Below are 21,329 nucleotides of genomic sequence, written 5' to 3'. Positions count from 1 at the left end.
TGGGATCCCATTCGACATCAAGAAAATCAGCTGATGTGATAGTCAAAGTCAAGAACGTGACAACTCTCTAGTCGTATTGATGTCATGCCAAAATAAGTCCAGTGTTACCACTAAGTGCTCTGGCCAATCGGACAAAAAGGTTAATCGAACATGCTAGGCACATCGTTTGGCTGGACAGAACTTTATATTCAAGCATAGCGGTCGAGTGCAAGATAAACCCCCAATATAAAGTCCGACTTGGCATATTATCTAAGCGGATGTCGAATCCCTAACATAAACCCGGTTGGCTCAAAGGTCGGTCAGATCTTAGGGGCTCATCTCTCCACTTCTCCAAATATAAGGCTCTCAGTTTATATCCACCAGCCCCAACGTCGGTCAGACTTACGGGCTCAGTCCCCTACTTCTCATGAGCATACCTCCTAGTCTATAATCGGTCGGTCCAGAGCAGGTTGGACTCTCTCTAAGAGACAACATTGTTAGAAAATCATAACAACCCGTCAAAGAATATACCATTATTATGACATATATATATATATATAACGAAACCTTCTTACAATTATGGAGAAGATATTATTCACCACCTGACATTCTCTGTCATCTTATCAATGCAGAGGTTATGAGAGACGGTATAAAAAGGAATTCTCTCTGTTGATCGAGGGCTCAGGTATGCGAGGTCTCGCTACCATAATTCATCAGTTATTATTATTGTTCATCTTCTTCTCCATTTCACTCGGCTACTATTTTGACTTGAGCATCGGAGTGTCTGTGCCAGAGACTCCTTCCCTGACCTGATGACTAACGTTTTTTTCTTCCAATTCCTATCTTTGCTGCGTAAGTTCATTCGGTGCCACTTTACTTCAGCTCACAGTCTTTACACGATCAATATCTAACCTACCTCGATGTCTTCTCATAACCAATGCATCATCGCCTAACTTTAAGACAGGATCAAAATCACATCCTTTTAAATATTCAGGTCTCTGTATTTGTTTTCCCCTCCGGAAGGACCATGAAAATGAACTTAGATAGAAGTTGTCAAAATGTTTCCAGATGTTCGATATTTGAATGAGCATAGCTCGGGCTATGCAAAAAAATCGACGAATCGAAAACCGGACCGAAACCGATAACTTACCGGTTCCGATTAACCGGTTAACCGATTTAACCGGTTTTAATCGGTTAACCGGTTCGATTTTTGGTTTAGTATTTATTAAACCAATTTAATCGGTAAACCGATTAATCTAAGCTGACAAGTGACCTTCTCGAACACCTAACATAAGTTTGTTATTATAATATATATTAAAAATAGATAAATAAATAAAATTTCCAATGCTTATAAATAATTTAAAACTCTTGCAGCGGAACTTTAGTCCAAAAAAAACTCCATAAGCTCACACACTACTTGTAACTGGGCTTTAATCTACTTAGTTGGATTGAGCTTTAGTCCACTTAGTGGCAATTACTAGGCAGCATAGCAGAGGGCGTATTCAGTTTCAGTGGAGAGTGAGGAATTGCGTCTAGTTTTTAATATATATTAGCCCCTCTTTGTCTTTATCCTGGCCCCAATTAGGGCATGCCCTCCTGCCTTCGGAAACAGACAGCAAGTCGAGTGGAAAGGACAGCAGTGAGGCCTATACCCTAATTGCATAACCTACATCAACTGAGTCCAAAGCATGAAAATAATGAAAAGAAAGAGGAAAGCAAGCGACCATTAGTCAGGAAGAAGCCTCAGAGGTCAAGCCACTGCACAGTGCTCCTATCAGTGGATGCCGTCTAATTGAAAATTTGAAAGTGAAGTCATTGCCTACGTTGTCAATAAAAGGAACAAAACAGAACAGCGCAGAGCAGAGCAGAGCAATAAATAATAATAAATTACAAAGGTAATCATAACAGAACGAGGACCATGTGTTGTTAGGCATCTAGACTCTGAAAAGAGCCCTCCCCCGTATGAGAACAACTGGAGCAGCGAAGCTGCAATTACAAACCCAGGAACAGTCTGCAGCAAGCCCTTTTTTTTTTTTTTTCTAATTTCTAGCATCTAAAAATTAACAGGATCAGGCTATTCATAACAAAAAAAAAATCACAGGGAATCTTTACAGCAGCACAACATCCATGTTACATGCTCGGATGGTAATAATAAGAAGATGGAATAGTCACCATGTCGTGACATCTATGGCATGGCCATTGAACAACAAGGCGCTCCATCTTCCTGAATTAACTTGAAAGATTGTAGAGTATAGATAACACTGATAAAACCTCAGGAAAGAAAGAAGATAACCTGCAGTTCTTACATAAACTGTGTTACCTATAAAATCAGCACCATCTTCCAACCTCACAAATTTGAGGAACTGGATCAGGCATACAAAATACTACATCAGTAGAAAGATGTAAAAAAAAAGAAACAGTCATTCCACCTTTGACAAAGTTATCTATAATACAGCTCCTTGATGAGAATAACTCGTCTGAACTCTGTGAATGCTTTGACACTAGCGAACAACCAAAGTAAACAAAGAAGCAGCAAAGGTAGCAAACGCCACAACTGCATCGACTGCCAACTTTAGATTCTATGTAATATAGAGCTTATATACCTGCATTTTACGTTGTGCCATGCTGCATGTGGACTATAGGTTAGAACTGACAAAGTTCTTAATCTCCTCCATTACCTCATAGAAATGGTCAGTGTTTGGCAACAAATAGAACCCAATTGTGGCCTGTTCACGGTACACAAGCTTCACATCTTTGCCTGCCTTCTTTAATCCCTCAACATAGGCCAATTGCCAATCCTGGACAAGATCCAAGCCCGCAACTATGACGAGGCTCCTTGTGAACGGAAGCTCTTTGAGAGTCCCACCGTTTGGGCCGAAGGGATTGCAGGCTGGGTGATCCCTGTCAGCTCCTTCTGGGAGATATGCCTTCCAATACCAATCTCTGTCCTGAATGGTGACGAAGTATTTCCCATCCAGCCTCACCTCGGAGTCGGTTCGGCGATTTCCACCGAACATGGGGTTGAGAAGAATGTTGCCTGACACATCGATCCCTGACTCTGCGGCTCTCACAGCTACATGGTGAGCAATATTGCCCCCAGAGCTGTCACCACAGAGGAAGACCCGAAGCTTAGAATCCTTGCCACTGTGGAGCCATGGTTCAGTGGAAGCCCACTTGAGGGCTTCCCATCCGTCATCATAAGCGCAGGGATACCTGTACTCCGGTGATCTCCGGTAGTCGACCGAGATGACTACAGCGCCGCAGAGGGAGACGAAGCGGCGGCAGAGGGAGTCGTAAATGGCAGTGTTGGAAGAGGAGTGGGCGAAGCTGCCGCCGTGGTAGAAGATGATGACGGGGAACTGGTCTGGCGAGGGAGGGTGGTGAAGACCTGCCAGGGGCGTGGCGGGGTGAGAGGAGTTGGGAGGTGCGGGGCGGTAGATGCGCGCGAGGAGGTTGCTAGCGCGGTTGATGAGGATGTCGAAGGAGACGACGCCGTTGACTGGTGAGGCATTGGCGGGGACCTTGCGGTCGAGGAATTCGGCTAGGTGTCGATCGAAGGTGCCATCAGGGCGGCGGACCATGTTGTAGGCCAGCTTGAAGTTGGAGATGAGAACCCATGTGTGGAGGGGAACCACCATCTGCGTGCGAATCAAACCAAAACACTCAATCAAGAAACAGAATTTGGAGGTTTTATAATATTTTCTCGATCGGTTTCACCATCAATTGCAGCAGTCATTGAGTGTAAAAAAGGAAGCAAGATTCGAACTTTTTGCAATTACCAGGAGGGATTTTTCCAGGGTTTCATGGTTGTGTCCCTCCCTTCGTTCGATCAGTACCAAAAACAAAGATGAAGACAACAAGGGACAATCAATACGATTCCTGTGTGTTTTGACTATTTCCTCCTCGAACAATGCCAAAATTTTCAAAAATTTCGTAATTTTTTATGAGAGTGAATGTGATATTGGCAAGGTTTCGCCTTTTCGGAATGCATGAACTCGACAAGAAACCAAACAAGCAAATGGGAAAACAAAAAAGTTGGATTGGGAGCAAACAGGAAGAGAGCCTCAGCTAAGAAAGGAATAGCAAAAGATCAAAGCGCCGACGCCCGACCAATCAATTGGACACAGAAATCAAGATAAATCCCCCCAAATCGGAAGCGACGCAGCCAAACCGTAGCATGGCCAGAACAGGAAGCACGGGGCACCTCAGGAACTCCACAAACTCCAATATTTTATCCCAAATCCAAGGCGAGGAAGGGGACGGAACATCCATACCTTCGACTCGTTGGCGTTCACCTCGTTGCTTCCCGCCATCGTGCGCAGAGACGGAGCAGTACCGACAAGAATCAGAAATCGAATTAGGAAAGCACAGAGAGGCGAAGCAAGCTGCCTCCTTTCCTTTCGGACGGCGCTCGAGAAGCTGAATCCTGCACGAATCGCTCCCAAATCAGCCACTTGGGATCGAAACGCCGGATCCCGCCGAAAGGAGCCGCCTCTTGGGATCGAAACGCGCCGGTTAGCCGAGAATAGATCGTCGAAGACAAGGCAAGCGCTGAGGCGAGACGAGGAGGACGGAGAAGTGTAAGACGACGACGAAGAGAAGAAGATGGTGGAGGTTATCAAGCGGAGAAGGGTAAAAGAAAAAAAAAAAAAAACAGAAAAAAAAAACGGCGAAGCGGAGGAGCGAACGACGCAAGAGACGACAAATTGGGGCGGCCAAGGAAAATTATTAAAATACGCAGTAGAAGTTGCGGGCCCCACCTGAGTTCCTGGCGAAACAGGCCGCGCACGTCATCGGCAGGCGGTGCCATGTCAGCACCGCTCCATGATCACTCGGTCCACGTGTCTTTCCTCTTAAAAGTCACGTTTTAAGAAATGAAGTAAATCTAAAAAAAACTGAGGGAGTTTTATACTGAAACAGATCGACACCGCAATAAATCTGCGGCTGGTCCAAAAGTCAACAAACGAAGTTGCAGGTGGAATTTCCGAGGCAAGATTAACAAGAGCGAAGATAAAAGAATCTCCTCGACTAAATTTAACATCGAATCTAAAATTAATTAATGTTAGAGGTGAATTAACTAAAACAAGTAGAAAACTTACTAATCACCGCTGGTCATCAATGTCTTATAGATTTGATTCTGAAATTAGTGCTTGAGTTACGAGAAGAAACAAAAACAGAAAGAATAATAACTATTAAAAACTATCTCGAGAGAATTATAGACATGAGGTATATTGTTGTGTCGGTTGTAGGTATTTGAGAGAATATTTGGCATGCTTTGCTTGAAAGGACGAATACTACTTAAACTATGATAATTAATATTAGTTATTGGTTTAATTTTGTTTGCATGCTCTTGTTTTTCCCCTAATGACTTGTATGTCGTATTATCATGCCAAGACAAAGATTATTATTTTAGAATCGAGCTGACTTTCTCATAAGCACGTTGAGAAATGAATATATATATGTATATAATATACTTAATATAATTGTTAGCATCCTAAAAAAAATAATAATAACCTGTCATTTGAAGGAAGAGGACAAACCCTGAAAAGGTCAAATGTCTTGTGTTTTGGTCCATATACAAAATACTCGACTCCATGTGGCTCTTGCAGCCTACTCTCCTAGCTCCTTTGAAACTGCCTACCGCTAAATATAAGTTTCTGAAACCAATTTCTTTTTCCCCTTTGTTTTTAGTCTTGTTTCTTACAGATCACTAGGAAATTAGTACTGTTCATTCATTGACTGGTCAAACCATGGCTAAGAATCTTAAGTTAATAGCTGTCAAATATTTTTGGTTTAGTCAAACAATGTGATAATTCGAGTTTAGATGTGAAATTGACCTGATGGGTATAATTATTCAGATTTTATAATTAGATTAATCTAGCATACCGTGCTTAATCAGTATTCAATCATCATATATATTAACAGTGTGAAAATTAAATTCTGATTACTACCTCGGTAAAATCAATTGGAGCAAACAGTTAGTTTAATGACTTTTTGAAAGGAAATAAATCACACGGATATTACTCTATTATAGTAATCCTTTATATGAGGAGCTCAGATATCGAACGAGACATTTTATATCCATTAACAATTAATCTAAAAAATTTATTAGAACAACTATCTATATAGATATTAACTGTATCAATCAGTGAAAGTAGCCTAGCACAATTAAGAATATCTCCAATGTAAATTTTGTGAAAGGTTTGTAAAATTGAAAAACTTGACCAAAAAATTTTTTATGATTATGTAGGTGAGGTTTGGGATTTTTAATTGTTTGAGTTTTCAAATTTTTTTTTCTCTTGAAAGTGAAGTCGGTAATTAATGTGCATGATTGATCATTTCTAAATAATTAAAAATAAATTATTTGATGTAACATTTAATTATAATATTTTATTTCATAAATAGTTAACAATAATTAAAGTATAAATTATTTTCTTTTGAAAATAAATATATTTGAGATAAGTTAAAAAAATATAGAAATGATTATAATTAAATTAAAATCATAAATTAATTAAAATATTAAATGAAAATTATATAGATATATTAAATGAAAAATTAATAAATAGAAATATATGATTTATAATGTAGGACATACAAAAAAAAAAAATTATATGAAAGTTTTTTCATTGTGGAGATAATAGTAGATATTTATACTTGTGATGTGACATGATGTGGTATATTGAAAATTACAAAAAAAACTCATTCAGAGATTTAACCATTGGAGATGCCTTAAGAGTTTTTTATACTTGTGATGTGGCATATTGAAAACTACAAAAAAACTTATTGAAAGGTTTAACCATTGGAGATGCCCTAATTAGGACAAATGATGAATTGATCATCTTAGCATGCCTCTAGAATGACTTCCCAAACTCTGAAAAAGAATAAATTATACAAACATTTATTTTAAGATAGTGTCTGTTTTAAAAGAAATAAGACAATCTGACACAATTGATTGTAGCAAAGTGAGTATGTTCATTTCAGACACTTCTTACAGCTTGTAAGTAGATTATATGAATGAAAATAAATTACGATGTCAACTTTTAGTCGATCGTCAAATGGTCAAGGAGTAATAGAATTTTTTTTAAGATCATGTGCCCATCAAATATGGATTCTGATATTATCAATTGTGGTAAAAAAATGATACATTCACTTTAGTATCTCTGTCATTTTTTCCCCATTTTCTCAAAATAACATAAAAAGGATAAATTATGAATAATTATTAGTCCTAAGTAATATCAGAAAAGATAAAACTTCTATATCTCCTTATAATAGTATTATTATATACTAGGTAACTGTGTTCATTTTTAGAGGATAATTTCAACCTCATCAATTGTGATAAAAAAAATGAATATACTCCTCTCTAATATCCCCGTCAATCTATTGCCAACAATTTTCAACCTCATCAATGAAGTGAGAGATAGGGGAGGGCGAATTGATTGCGGGGGTGCGCCTCGTCTCCTTCTCATGTGCCGCAAGGCGACGCCGCCAACTAGACGACGAGTCAAATAGCCGACGCTGCGCGCTTTCCTTTTCTTTTCTACCTCCTCCTAGCCCAAACGAAACGAAACGAAACGAAAATGTAATGATTCGAGGAGCGTGATGTGAATTCTCCACGTAGTCCAAATTGTGGGAGTGGAATTTATTGCCTGGCATCAAACAATATTTAAAGCACCGGTTTGGAGCGTAGCGTAGGCAGCAGAGAAGGTGGCTGGCTAGCTTTGCTTGGCTATGCCTTGCCTTGCCTTCGCTTTGAGGACAAAAGAATACCAATCAACTTTTCCCTCTCTCCCTCTCTCTCTCTGAGTGGTTTGACAAATCAGCGTGATGCCTGCTTTGTCGTTTAGCCATTGGCTATTAATGATTTCAAAACAAGAAGGATTGAAGGGGACAAGAGGCATGGCACCTTACAGATTTATTTTCCTGTTCATCGTATATTTATTTGTGTTTTTTAATAACACCCATAGACAGGCATGCTAAGCGTAATGATTTTAATCACACCGATCGCATAAAATAAAAAAAGGAATTTCTTTGGAACTATATGATGACACGACCTGAATTTTTTTACAAGTGATTTCTGAGTTCTTTCCATGTCCGATTAAAAACTTGTTTTATAAAGGAAAATCTATTATATGTAAAATTAGATATTTATCTAGATTATAAAAAGAAAATTTTACATAGATTACTGTAAAATAGTTAATAGTTAGACTCTTCAAATAGTTAAAGTATTAATGTTCAAATTCTAACACATTGAAAAGATTTTTTTTCTACATATATTTTTTCATTTATCCTAATAATTGATGAAAAATTTTCATGAATAAGATAGATCGGTCATTTTTAGAATTATTCGATTAGAATGGTTAAATATTTAGATTACTAAAAAAGATATTATTTTTTACCCTAGATTACTATAGAGTGGTTAGATTCTTCAAGAAATTAACCAAATATTTAAGATTCAAATTTTAACTCTGGCGCATTATAGAAATTTTTCTCTGTAAATATTTTTTGATTTATCTTGTAGTTGATATTTCTATAAAACCTTCATGGGAGTCGAACTTAGCCGATCACTTTCAAATTAATCGATTCTTAGAATTGAATATCTAAATTATTTCTTTTAGAAAATAATAGGGTGGACGTTTATATTACTTTTCAGCAATTAACTAACGGGCCCACTAAAAATTATGAAATTCTTAAAAAATTATCTAAATTATTAAAAAATAATAATAATACGGTGGACGTTTAGATTACTTTTCAACAATTAACCAAAGAACACGCTTAAAATTATGAAATTTTTAAAAGACGTGTCCAACTTTTTAAATTTTTAACAGGCACATTTATTTTATTTGTTTCTTATTTTATCCCATCCACCAACAATTGTGATGCTGGGTTTTAAAAGCCAATAATACTTTGATGCTGCATAAATCCGGTGACTTTTAAGAATTTCGCAATTCAAGTGCGGCCTTTATTCAATTGCCGTTACTCTTTTGGCACTCGATCACCGTAATTTACTCCATTCATCTCGCTGAGTCCGGCGATGAGAGGCAAGTCATCTTTTGCCACAAATGTCAATCTTCAGTTAAACCAAAAATACATCTACAACATGGAACCTTCGTCCCGTTCTTTATTCTTCTTAGCAAACACACAAATAGATTGCAATGCAATTAAAACATAATCTATACTACACTAATGGGATTGCCAACTCCCTCACACATTCTTCACCATGTTTAAATTCCCAGAAGAGCACGAGAAATTTGCCCAGATCGTTCAACTGTTCTTTTCACAATCTCTCACAGCCACATCAGAAACATGTTATTTAGGAAACGAACGAAATTCTTATCCTTAGCTAGAAATCAGCCAGCGCAATTAGCTGGTCCACGACGCTTGGGTCGGCAAGCGTACTGGTATCTCCGAGCTCATCTAGTTGCCTGGATGCGATTTTCCGTAAGATTCTCCTCATGATCTTTCCACTCCTTGTCTTCGGTAGCGCGGGCGCCCAGTGAATTTTGTCAGGGGCAGCAAAGGCACCAATCTGGTAAATGAGCTCACTAGTTAGCTAAGACTGCACATTTAATAGACAGACAACTGAATGTAGCTAAAAACATGTGGCATAATGCAGGTGAAAAAAAATCCTTCCACTAGTTTACTTGAGTAGACTAGTTGATTACAAAAACTTTGTATGAGAGAATGGTTCCAAGAAGAGCACACCTGATTTCTGACACTCAGAATTAGACTTTTCCGGATTTCTTCACTAAAAGGAACCCCCTCCACTAAAGTAACAAAAGCATAAATGCCCTGGCCTTTGATCTAAAAACAGGAAAGATTTAGTCACATATGAAGTTCTTATTGGTTAAAGTGGGGTAGCCTGCAAACAATTATGAGTGTGCTAGTATTATACCTCATGTTCAATGCCGACTACAGCTGCTTCTGCACACTGGGGATGTGAAACTAGGGCAGATTCTACCTCCACTGTGCCAATACGATGTCCACTACAAATACAAAATTGTCATAATCCATCGAGTCCATAAGACCGTGCTTGGCAATATCCATCCAAATGCATTGATAGGAATATATATGTTTGTTTAAAGTACCTCACATTGATGACATCATCAACTCTTCCAGTCAACCAAAAGTACCCATCTTTGTCCCTAACAAATCGCCATAAACACTATAATGAACGAGAATCTGACAGATTGATCCAAAAGCTAATATCTGGTAGGAGTCCTCAAACAGATGTTCTAGTTCTGAAAAATATCTTCTCATGAAGTATGCTGATATCTAAAGAATTTGAGAATGTCTTCTCATGAAGTATGGTCCATTATATATATATATATATATATATATATATAATGGACCATTGCACCTACCTATGTGGAACCAATGGGTGTAGAGCCTCTTAGCTTTGACAAGAATCAAGTTAAGCTTTATACAATTGAAAACGATCTAAAGGTGTGATTAGATGAATCATTTGGGAATAGAAGTTTCTAATGTTTGTTCTATGTCAAGTATGGGCTAGGGGCCAATTTATTTCAGTGTGCCAGAGCGATTAAGGAATATTAAGAATCTTGAAGCATACTTCATGATAGAGTAAGTATTTTGCACAAAGATGCTCAATAAATTACGAAATAAAATACCTGCTACATCCATCCCCAGTAAAATAATAACCAGCGAACGGTTTAAAATATGTGGTTTGATATCTTTCATGGTCACCATAAAGTGTGCGGAATGCACCAGGCCAAGACTTCTTGATGCAAAGATATCCACTGCATTCACCTTCAATCTCATTCCCTTTCTCGTCTACTATGACTGGCTGCAGTTTTTTTTCTCAAGTAGTATTAGAATAAAAATAGTACTTAATGACTGTCCTCGTGTCAAATTCATAATACCTGAACTCCAAAGAAAGGAAATGTTGCAGATCCAGGCTTCTGAGGCCATGCACCAGGTAAAGGTGTAATCTGTAGTCAAAATTATATCATTTAACACGTAAGGTTCAGTTAAGCTGAAAGAACTAGATTTAAGAAGTTAACTCTAAATCACTGAAAACCAGAAGCTGTTGTATCAGAATAGCCAATGGCTATTAGCAAAACCATCGATAAACAGCATTCACTTACCATCAAGCCACCAGTCTCTGTTTGCCACCAGGTATCTGATATAGGGCATCTTGAATTCCCAACAACATTGTAAAACCACCTAAGAAATGTATATGAATTCTTAAGGTAGCTCTTAAACTAAAACCACTAGAAAATGATATCTAGTTGAAATAGCTAAGGTGAACCTCCATGCACTAGGATTAATGGGCTCTCCTACACTAGCAAGAACACGGATAGATTTCCGATCATGACGAGTGACATACTGCATCAAAGCAACATAAGTATAAACAAAAATGAAATAAGATATCGAAATTGGCAGTTCATAACTATAAATGATAGGAAGTAAACAAAGAGCATGCATAAACAAACTTTGTATGTTTTATCATCTTAGGGCCACTTGATTGAGGAATATATATAATTGAGCTTTTTTTATATGTACACATATATAGAATACAAAACAGATGCTATTTCAGAGAAGGAATCACTACTATCATTATTGTTTTAGTTGAGAAAAGAACAGAGTACATTTATCATTTAACTTTAGGCTAACAAGATAATAATGACATTTCAGGATCTAATTTTGTCATTTTTGGAAAGGTTTTGTTGGCTGCAAGCCAACAAGTGACAGGATAAATATATTACGCTGGACTCTTATCAGTCGGAACAAGACACAAAGTAAGGCTATTTAGTAGGTTATCATGGGTTAATATCTTCACCTGTGTTGAAGTTAACAACCATACAAACCCTATTTATCACCTAGATGATGGATAGGTACGTTAAGTGGGCATCCGTAAGGTGAATTAAATGTTGGAGCAATCCCAATGGTCCGCGGGACCATGTGTTTTGGTGTTTGGGCAAAGGGTTTAAGTTAGGTTTACCCTCGTTATTTGATATGTGTACTTGAGTTGTGCAGGACTGCAGGTGACACATGTGACTCAGGTTGACGGCTTCGGGTCCGATGAAGGATGGCATTGAGGACAAGCCGCGGGCTTGAATGCATCTGAGGGATCGTGGACAAGGCAGCAAGGATAAGGGCCGAGGGAAGCGACTTCGAAGCATACGCGAAGGATGACATTGGAGACAAGCCGCGAGCTTGGATGCATCCGAGGGACGAGAGCCAAAGGAAGTAGGCTTGAAGGCAAGAGGTCAAGGCTGCAAAGAAGAGTCAAGTGAGTTGTGAGGGTCCGAGTGCGAGTGAAATGTACTCGGGATGGGAAACCCTAAGTTTAGGGTTGTACCAGTCGACTGGTACTGGGACTAGTCGACTGGTGGTGAGCACAGAAGCATTCTGTGCCCGAAATGGCTGGGATCAGTCGACTGGTCATGGGACCAATCGACTGATAGATAGCTGTTGGAGTGCCGTTGGGCTGGCACCAGTCGACTGGTAACGGGCAAATCAGCAAGGCTGATTTCCCCAAGCTCTATAAGAAGGAGCTTGGTATGGCCGGCCAAGGCGACGAAATTAGACTTGGTTAAAGCCTAATTAGTAGTCACAAGAGTTCTCAAGTGCTTGTGTAATCCAAGAGGTCTTGGTGAGTTTGTGGTGAGGTTTCTCCACCCACAAGGAGCGACTTGAGATAGCCGGAGTTTGCCGGGGGCTAATCCACCGAAGGATCGGGATCGTCCACCTTACGGACAGCCGTGGAGTAGGAGCCCTAATCTCCGAACCACGTTAAACAACGTGTTAGCTTGGTTTGCATTTCTTATTCTTGTCTTAAGCTTTCTTTGTATTCATATTTGTAGTTAGTATTAGATTTCCGCTGCGTAAACTAACAATAGTGTAGAAAGCGAGAATTTGGGGGTGCCGTCTATCCAACCCCCCTTCAAGCCGGCCGCAAGATCCTCCAACAATTGGTATCAGAGCGAGGACGCTCTCCGTTGGACTAACCGCCAAGGAAGCACAAGATGGCCGGGTTTATTGTCCCTCCAAAATTTGAAGGAGGAAGCGTTGGGGACATCACGTATTGGATGATGAGGATGGAGGTCTTCTTCAACACGGATTGGGATATCATGATGATGATCAAGAAACCGTTCGAAGTCCCAAAAGACAAGAAAGGGAAGAAGCTCCGATCACGACATTGGACGGAGGAGCAAACCACACGGTCAAAGGCAAACGATAAGGTAATATCTATTTTGATTGATATTTTGCCTAATGACGTGATAAGCCGTGTAGGTAAATACGAGAATGCCCATGAGTTGTGGAGCAAGGTGAAGATGGTTTTACAAGAAGAACCTAAACCTACACAAGAGGAAGAAGAACCCATTGAGATGGGTCTAGTTGCTCAAGTTGAAGAGGAGCAAACGGAAGTTGAGCCATGCTCAACATCCGAGGAGGAGAAGGAGGATGAAGTATCATCAACATCCTCAAGAATTGAAGAAGAATCCAAGACAAGTGAAGAGGATGAAGAAGAGGTCTTGGAAGAAGTCAACATAGCAAGCACCTCCACCGAAGCTAAGTCAAAGGACCACATTGTGTGCTTCGGGTGCAATGAGAAGGGACACTACAAGAGCAGGTGTCCATTGGGTAAGAAGAAGGTAACTCCTAAGCCCACTCAAATTATTTTAGATACTAATTTGGGTTGTAGGAATGATGGTGCCAAGAAGAAGAACGAGAAGAAGCACATTAGATGCTTCACTTGTGGTGAAATAGGGCACTACCACACCAAATGCCCAAGGAAGAGAGAGCTCAAAAGGTTGGGGCATTTAAGGATGTGGGAAAAGAAGTGGAGGAAGAATGGAGGCTCATGTCAAGGGGGAGCTCCAAAGGTAAATGGTAAGGTAAACCCTAATTTAAATTTGAAGTCAAATTTAAATTCTTCCATGCATGCTAGGAAAAATAATGTTAATCATTATATGACCATGCAAAATTTTGGTTTCAAATATCATGATCGGAATAGGGTAAATGTAGATCATAACCCTAGGAAATCTATGCATGAAAAACCTAGAAATGGTAGACCTAAGGAGACCCAAGGCATTAATCCCAAGAAGGGGAGACACATGCCTAGAAAGGGTAGGTCTAGGAATGTCCAAGGTGGACATGTTGACTCTAGGGTTAGGAACCTAGAGAGGGAAAATCAAGCTTTGAAGTCAAAGCTTGATAATTTGGAGAAATTCCTTAAGAGATTCACTATTGGATCTAAGGAATTAAATATGGTGTTGGGTAGCCAAAAACCCAACCATGATAGATCGGGCTTGGGATACCGATCTAGTCCCTCCAAGGCTAATAAGAGATCATATGCTAGGGTGGCAAATGATCATGGCAAGGGAGAGTCCTCCAAAGCTAAGGGAAAGTCTTATGCTAGGGTGGCATATGACTATGGCAAGGAGAAACTAATAAATGGCAAGGGAAAGTCATTTAATGGTAAGAAGAAATTAACCAAGGACAAGGTGTCCAAGGTTAAGAAAGTTACGTTTGTAGGCCAAGTGTCACCGGGGGTGGACCGATGTGGCCTAGCCATTGTGGATGAGTCACCTAGAGAGGTGACTAAGGTAAAGAGCTCTAGGGGGAGCTCCAAGAGTCAATTTGGGACCCATGGCCAATGGATCTCAGGTGGGTACTACTTGGGAGTCTAGAGGAGCCATGAAGTGTGCCAAATGGTTTAGAGACGGACTTGAGTCTCAAACCTAGGGATTTGGCACACATGGTTTGTGTTTCATGCAAGAAATATGACATTTGGGGTCATATAGCATGATAATTGGTTTTGGATGTATAGATGTCATATAAACCAATGCTAGGGATGCATTTTGGGTTGGTATGGGCAAATACATCAAAAGGAAGCCAAAACTAGGACTTTAGGTCAAGGGTCAATTGAACCATTTAGCTAGTTTTGGATTTTGTGTCAATCTTGAGATTGGTGATAGATACATTTTGTAATGTATTTTTCCCAAGTAGACACTGGTACAATAGACCTCTCCACAAAATTTGAGAATTTTTGGAGGTCTAGGGAATTACTGGTGCATTTCTGAAGTTGGCCTGAAAAGGCTGATTTTTTCAGAAAAAGGGTACCAGTCAACTGGTGCAGATACCAGTCGACTGGTAACAGTGTTTTTCAACCACAGAATGTTTCTGTAAGGTTGTGTCGAAGGGGGCAGTCGACTGGCACTTAGGGCAGTCGACTGATACCAGTCTGAAATTGTTTTCAGCATTGGTTTGTGACCATGTCAACTCGCTTAGATGTATGGGATCCAAGGGGGATTAATACATGAGTTTAGGGTCAGTTTGGATGATAAGTTTTCAACAATTGGGATATTGTTGGAGAACTTTTTGGATGTTAGGCAAAGGGGGAGAATTAAGGTTTAAATTGGGAAAACCTTAAGTGCCTTTGTGTAGGGGGAGCCTTGGGATAGGTTCTTAAAAAGCCTGTGGTAAAATCCTAGCTCATTGGGGAGTTTAGGTGTAGGGGGAGCCTTGGGATAGGTTCTTAAAAAGCCCGTGGTAAAATCCTAGCTCATTGGGGAGCATAGGTGTAGGGGGAGCCTTGGGATAGGTTCCAATACATGATACGGCGGTTGCCAAGTGTGTAGCCTTGGCAACGTAAGTCCATTCGGCGGTTGCCAAGTGTGTAGCCTTGGCAACGTAAGTCCATTCGGCGGTTGCCAAGTGTGTAGCCTTGGCAACGTAAGTCCATTGTATTAGCATGTTTATTTGCTATATGTTTTCCCTAACTTAAACGTATTGCCAAACACCAAAAAGGGGGAGATTGTTGGAGCAATCCCAATGGTCCGCGGGACCATGTGTTTTGGTGTTTGGGCAAAGGGTTTAAGTTAGGTTTACCCTCGTTATTTGATATGTGTACTTGAGTTGTGCAGGACTGCAGGTGACACATGTGACTCAGGTTGACGGCTTCGGGTCCGATGAAGGATGGCATTGAGGACAAGCCGCGGGCTTGAATGCATCTGAGGGATCGTGGACAAGGCAGCAAGGACAAGAGCAGAGGGAAGCGACTTCGAGGCATACGCGAAGGATGACATTGGAGACAAGCCGCGGGCTTGGATGCATCCGAGGGACGAGAGCCAAAGGAAGTAGGCTTGAAGGCAAGAGGTCAAGGCTGCAAAGAAGAGTCAAGTGAGTCGTGAGGGTCCGGTGGTGAGTGAAATGTACTCGGGATGGGAAACCCTAAGTTTAGGGTTGTACCGGTCATCTTGGGACCGGTCGGTGGTGGTGAGCATGTACATTCGTGCCGAAATGGTTGGGATCGGTCGGTGGTCATGGGACCGGTCGATGATAGCCGTTGAGTGCCGTTGGGCACCGGTCGGTGCATGGACCGATCGGTAGCAAATCAGCAAGGCTGATTTCCCCAAGCTCTATAAGAAGGAGCTTGGTATAGCCGGCCAAGGCGACGAAATTAGACTTTGTTAAAGCCTAATTAGTAGTCACAAGAGTTCTCAAGTGCTTGTGTAATCCAAGAGGTCTTGGTGAGTTTGTGGTGAGGTTTCTCCACCCACAAGGAGCGACTTGAGATAGCCGGAGTTTGCCGGGGGCTAATCCACCGAAGGATCGGGATCGTCCACCTTACGGACAGCCGTGGAGTAGGAGCCCTAATCTCCGAACCACGTTAAACAACGTGTTAGCTTGGTTTGCATTTCTTATTCTTGTCTTAAGCTTTCTTTGTATTCATATTTGTAGTTAGTATTAGATTTCCGCTGCGTAAACTAACAATAGTGTAGAAAGCGAGAATTTGGGGGTGCTGTCTATCCAACCCCCCTTCAAGCCGGCCGCAAGATCCTCCAACATTAAAGAGAGTTGATTTCTGAAGCTTTTTGTTGCTCTTCAGAGTGCCAACTTCTGGTGAACTTGTACAAACTAATTTAGGACCAAGAAAAGAAAACCTAATTTCAAAGGAGAAACATGTCAAAGTAGGTAACAGTACTTTAGGATCAAGAAAAGAAACTACAAGGTTAGAGGACTTGACAGGGAAACATGTGATTACTGAACTCCTAGACAATCTAATTTAGTCTGGAATGGAGATACTAACTTCTAGAAAACAAGCTTTCAGACACATGATAAAAGAACAAGCTTGTTTGATATGTGAGATGACACATGATTACATCTGCCAAAGGAAAAGAACAAAGCCACATGTTTCCATATATATTGATCTACTGAATCTACGAAGATATCAATAAGGAAATGAAACATTTAGCTATTAACTAACCAATATTTGCAATAATGACAAATGAAAAATTACAAGATTCTTACCTCATCACCTTCACGCATTAGGGAGCGCACAAGGGTTGGCGCTGTGTAAAATATGGTTACCTTGTACTTATCAACAATATCCCAACAACGCCCACAATCAGGATAATTTGGAGCCTACAAGTTCACATCGAATAGCAAGGTCTAAAGAGTTTGGTCACACAAACAAAAAAGAAAGACTAGGATCACATATCTATGAGAGGAGCTAGATGAAAGTCATATGAACATATGATTAATCTTACAACAACACTTATCTTTAAATTCTACAACAACAAAGGCTTTGAATTTTTAAAAATTTCAAAAGAGAAAAGGCATTAACAGATATTTACCCCTTCAAATACCACAACAGTGGCTCCATTTAAAAGAGGGCCGTATGTAATATAACTATGCCCTGTTATCCAGCCACAATCAGCAGTGCACCTAAGTAAATAAGGCATTGCAGATAAATTCACCAGAAATGCTTCAACAATGTACTGTGGAATAATCCATAATCACAAGAGAGCAGCATACTTACCAATATATATCTGATGGTTTGTAGTCAAATGCATACTTGAATGTTGTAGCAGTATATACCATATATCCACCAGTTGTATGTAAAACACCCTGTAAATTAAGGGATTAGCCTTGAACATTGATTCAAAAGAATGCTGAAGACAGTTAAAACAACATTTTATTTTTGTACCTTTGGTTTCCCAGTGCTACCACTTGTGTACAACAGAAATAGTGGATCTTCTGCATCAACCCATTCGACATCACATTTTGTTGGAAAATGAGGGACAACATCCTGAAGTTACCAATGTAAAGTAAAAGAATCATATCATTTGTACTAATTGTTAAGTATAAGATGTAGCTAAGAATCTGGGTAGCAACTATCTCAAAGGTTACAGTGAAATACGCAAGTCCAAAATAGGCTATTGATCTAACCTGCCACCAGATATCTCTCCCTTGCTTCCATTTGGTATCTCCTCTCTTCATAGCTGATTTATTCTCAACAGTCAAACACAGATCTGCTTGAGCCAAAGTGCAAAGGACAAGAAGAAGAAAACTCATCAATAACAAAGACAAAATTCAAAGGTAAATGATGCTGACTGTTGAGAACAAACACTGACTAATAAACAAAACTGCATGTGAGAGAAATGTTTGACTGTATTGAAGGAGAAAATGTCATTGTCTATTCTATAAAGACAATTGAATTTTCATATGAATCTATATATTTCTATTCTCTGAACATCCATTTGGTATAAACAACATTAAAAAGCATTGTTTTCATGATTTTAAAAAAAGCTTCTGTCTGAACCAAATATGTGGCAGCATAGGCACATTTGAAAGGGGACTACATAGCGACTGCATATTGCATATGCAACACATATATGCAGTTGAAATAACTCACATTTGGTTCATTTGAACTCTTTTAGTGTGAACCAACTTAATTTGAAACCATAAGGCATTCTATTTGCTAGGTTGTATCTTGTAAACATTAACTTAAATGCTTATTTTCCAAATGATAACCATTTTAGATATAAGTTATATTCATATTACTAGTATAAAAGCTATTCTACATTGTTGATTAATATTTATTTAAAGTGTTTTTAATTGTATGATATCATATCTTTCATCTATGATTTTGAATTGGATATACTGATTAATATAGTTTATCATATATTTTTCTTAAATATTATTTTACTAACCACATATGAGGGTCCAATATGTGTTATGAAATAGAACAGCCACATATACTTGCATATTCTTTTTGAAAGCTAGAAGCTGAAATAGTTGGGGAATCAAACATGAAACACTCATATAAATCATAACCAACATGAACTCGTCTATTCATTAAAAATTTGAATAAATTAACAAAGACAGATTTAAAAGATAAATGCATGTCAACAAGGTATGAAAGGCACTCAAAAGTATGCAATTGAATACTATCTTCATAGCCATGTAGCACTCCATAACATGTTAAAAACTTTCAATCCAATGAACAACATACCAACTGTAACCCCATTTTTTGCAGATTCTCTGAGGGCACTGTCAACGATATCTTTCAGATGAATCGCCTTGGAACCTCTCTTCACGGCATTGCAGGTGATTACTAATTTAGGTTTGCAGTCAATAATCCTTTGAGAAAGTGACTCAGAGGAGAAGCCAGCAAACACCACCTGAGCAGAGGTTGCAGCCAATTGTTTGCTAAAACTAATCTCAAGTCTATAAATTTGAAAAAGAGAAAAATACTTCATCAACTTACTGAGTGAACTGCTCCAATACGAGCACATGCTAACATTGCAATTGGCAACTCCATTAGCATAGGGAGGTAAATAATGACTGCATCTCCTTTCCGCACACCAACATGTTTCAAGTAATTGGCAAGCTATGAAAAGAACACATGACGAAGTTAACATGAAAATTTTCATGGTTGACAAAATCAGACTTGGAAACAATTAATGACATACCTGGCAAACCCTCTCCAACAGCTCCAAATAGGTCAACTGCCCATCATCATCCGGTTCATTCCCTTCCCAGTAGATAGCAACTTTGCCACCGTTCCCCGCCTCAATGTTCCGATCCAAAGCATTGTAACTTATGTTTGTACTGGCTCCTTTGAACCACTGTGGTCAGCAACAATGCCGAACCAACTCAACATCTTCCACCGCTCATAATCTTCAGCCAAAGAAGTTTGAATGTCAGAAAACTCACCTCAAACTTGATACTTCCCTTCCTCACGTCGATGTTCTCGCTGTAGACTTCCAGATCCCACTTCTCCTTCCAGTAGAACTGGGAAGCGATCTCCGACCAGAATCCGGCAGGATCCTCGATGGACCTCTCGTACATTTTCCGATACTAGAGTTTCGCGTAATCGATGATGCAAGAGTCACCGAAAGCGCAAATGAGCCGCAGAAATTAAGATACTTGAAAAGTAGAAAATATCGCAATGTCTACATCTTTCAGCCCAAAAGGACGAGACATGCTTACTGAATCTTCCTTAAAAAGAGGAATCTTTGAGCTCGTGAACCGAGCATTGCCAATCAAGCTCGGCACAAGGTGGTTTTTTTTTTTTTCTGAAGGAGAGGGGAAGCGCACCTGTTCAGGAGAGGAGACGAGGGCCTGGCTGGAGAACTCGTGGGAGGGGAAGACGAGGTCATTCTCCTCGGATTCCAGGGACTCCCCGAGTATGACGGCGTTGAGATGGGAGATCCGACCAGCACCGTAGGGAAGCTGAGCCATTGAATCCACGTGCCGAAGGCGGTCCGAGGACGCCAGGCTCCGCTTCGGAGTCGCCACCGCCTCTCCGGTCGTCATGCCCAAACAATGAAGACGTGGGAGAGGAGGAAGAGAAGGATAGCAGGCGATGCAGTAAGGAACAGCCGTCCCACAATTCTGCTTGTTCGATCCAAACTCTAACTGTCTAATTATAATTAAAAATATCACCAAAATCTAAATCATTATTTTACTTTTTTCCCCTCTAAAAATCTAAATGGTTGACAAAATTAGAAACAAAATCTATTGTGGCAAAAGGCCGCTCGCCCCCGATCGGTCCGTTGGTACACAAATATTAAAAAGGCAAGTGGCTTCAAAACTCAAAGATGGTGGCTAAACCTAAGGTGTCTATATTAATTTTCCTATATATAAAATTTATTTTAAAATTTTTATTTTATATAAAAAACTTTTGTATTATCTCTCTTATCTATTTTTAAATTTAGATTTAATTTTATATTTTACATAATTTTTTTATATTAATTACCTTATCCATTCCTTAAATTTAAAATTTTTAAATAATAGTTTAAATTTAGAAAATAAAATTTATCCTTAAATATTAAATATAATTTAATTTGGGAGAAAAAAAATAAAGAAAATAGATTGATATTACATAGGAAGAGAAAAAATAATAAAATAAAAAAAATAAAAATAATAAAATTTTTAATATATCTATGTAATAAAAAATCATTATCTAAATTTAATAAAATAAATAATTTCTTAGTAAAATTGACGTCAATGCTATGGTACAAATGTGATATTTTAATAAAATTTTATTAGTTATGATATTGAATTATACTTTTTTTTATTTACATTATCCA

The 21,329-nt window shown here is 39.3% G+C and overlaps 2 protein-coding genes across 3 annotated transcripts; both read right to left on the bottom strand.

The window, feature by feature from the left end:
• Positions 1 to 2,268: 2,268 nt before the first annotated feature.
• On the bottom strand, positions 2,269 to 4,623 carry LOC122024542 (gibberellin receptor GID1C-like). 2 transcript variants are annotated; one of them, XM_042583194.1, is made up of 2 exons: positions 4,254 to 4,623; positions 2,269 to 3,617 (listed from the first exon to the last, which is right to left on the bottom strand). In XM_042583194.1, the coding sequence occupies exons 1-2, from the start codon at positions 4,290 to 4,292 to the stop codon at positions 2,616 to 2,618; spliced, it is 1,041 nt and encodes a 346-aa protein (XP_042439128.1). In that variant the 5' UTR covers positions 4,293 to 4,623; the 3' UTR covers positions 2,269 to 2,615. The 2 variants fall into 2 exon arrangements, with proteins under 2 accessions (XP_042439128.1, XP_042439129.1); XM_042583195.1 differs by lacking the exon at positions 4,254 to 4,623 and adding an exon at positions 3,759 to 4,234.
• A 4,388-nt stretch (positions 4,624 to 9,011) lies between these two features.
• LOC122025199 (acetyl-coenzyme A synthetase, chloroplastic/glyoxysomal-like) lies at positions 9,012 to 20,663 on the bottom strand. Its single transcript, XM_042583969.1, has 18 exons — positions 20,335 to 20,663; positions 19,951 to 20,094; positions 19,707 to 19,862; positions 19,502 to 19,624; positions 19,247 to 19,415; positions 18,181 to 18,263; positions 17,939 to 18,040; positions 17,771 to 17,859; positions 17,586 to 17,676; positions 17,260 to 17,373; positions 11,249 to 11,325; positions 11,085 to 11,163; positions 10,860 to 10,928; positions 10,608 to 10,783; positions 10,065 to 10,121; positions 9,872 to 9,962; positions 9,682 to 9,780; positions 9,012 to 9,505 (listed from the first exon to the last, which is right to left on the bottom strand). Exons 1-18 carry the CDS (start codon positions 20,551 to 20,553, stop codon positions 9,320 to 9,322), a joined length of 2,124 nt encoding a protein of 707 aa, XP_042439903.1. The 5' UTR covers positions 20,554 to 20,663; the 3' UTR covers positions 9,012 to 9,319.
• Between the last annotated feature and the right edge of the window lie 666 nt (positions 20,664 to 21,329).

This window comes from Zingiber officinale, chromosome 9B (assembly GCF_018446385.1).
Source record: "Zingiber officinale cultivar Zhangliang chromosome 9B, Zo_v1.1, whole genome shotgun sequence".
Lineage (NCBI taxonomy): Eukaryota > Viridiplantae > Streptophyta > Magnoliopsida > Zingiberales > Zingiberaceae > Zingiber > Zingiber officinale.
Note: the sequence above shows the minus strand (reverse complement) of the source record. Positions and strands in the feature narration are given on the sequence as shown.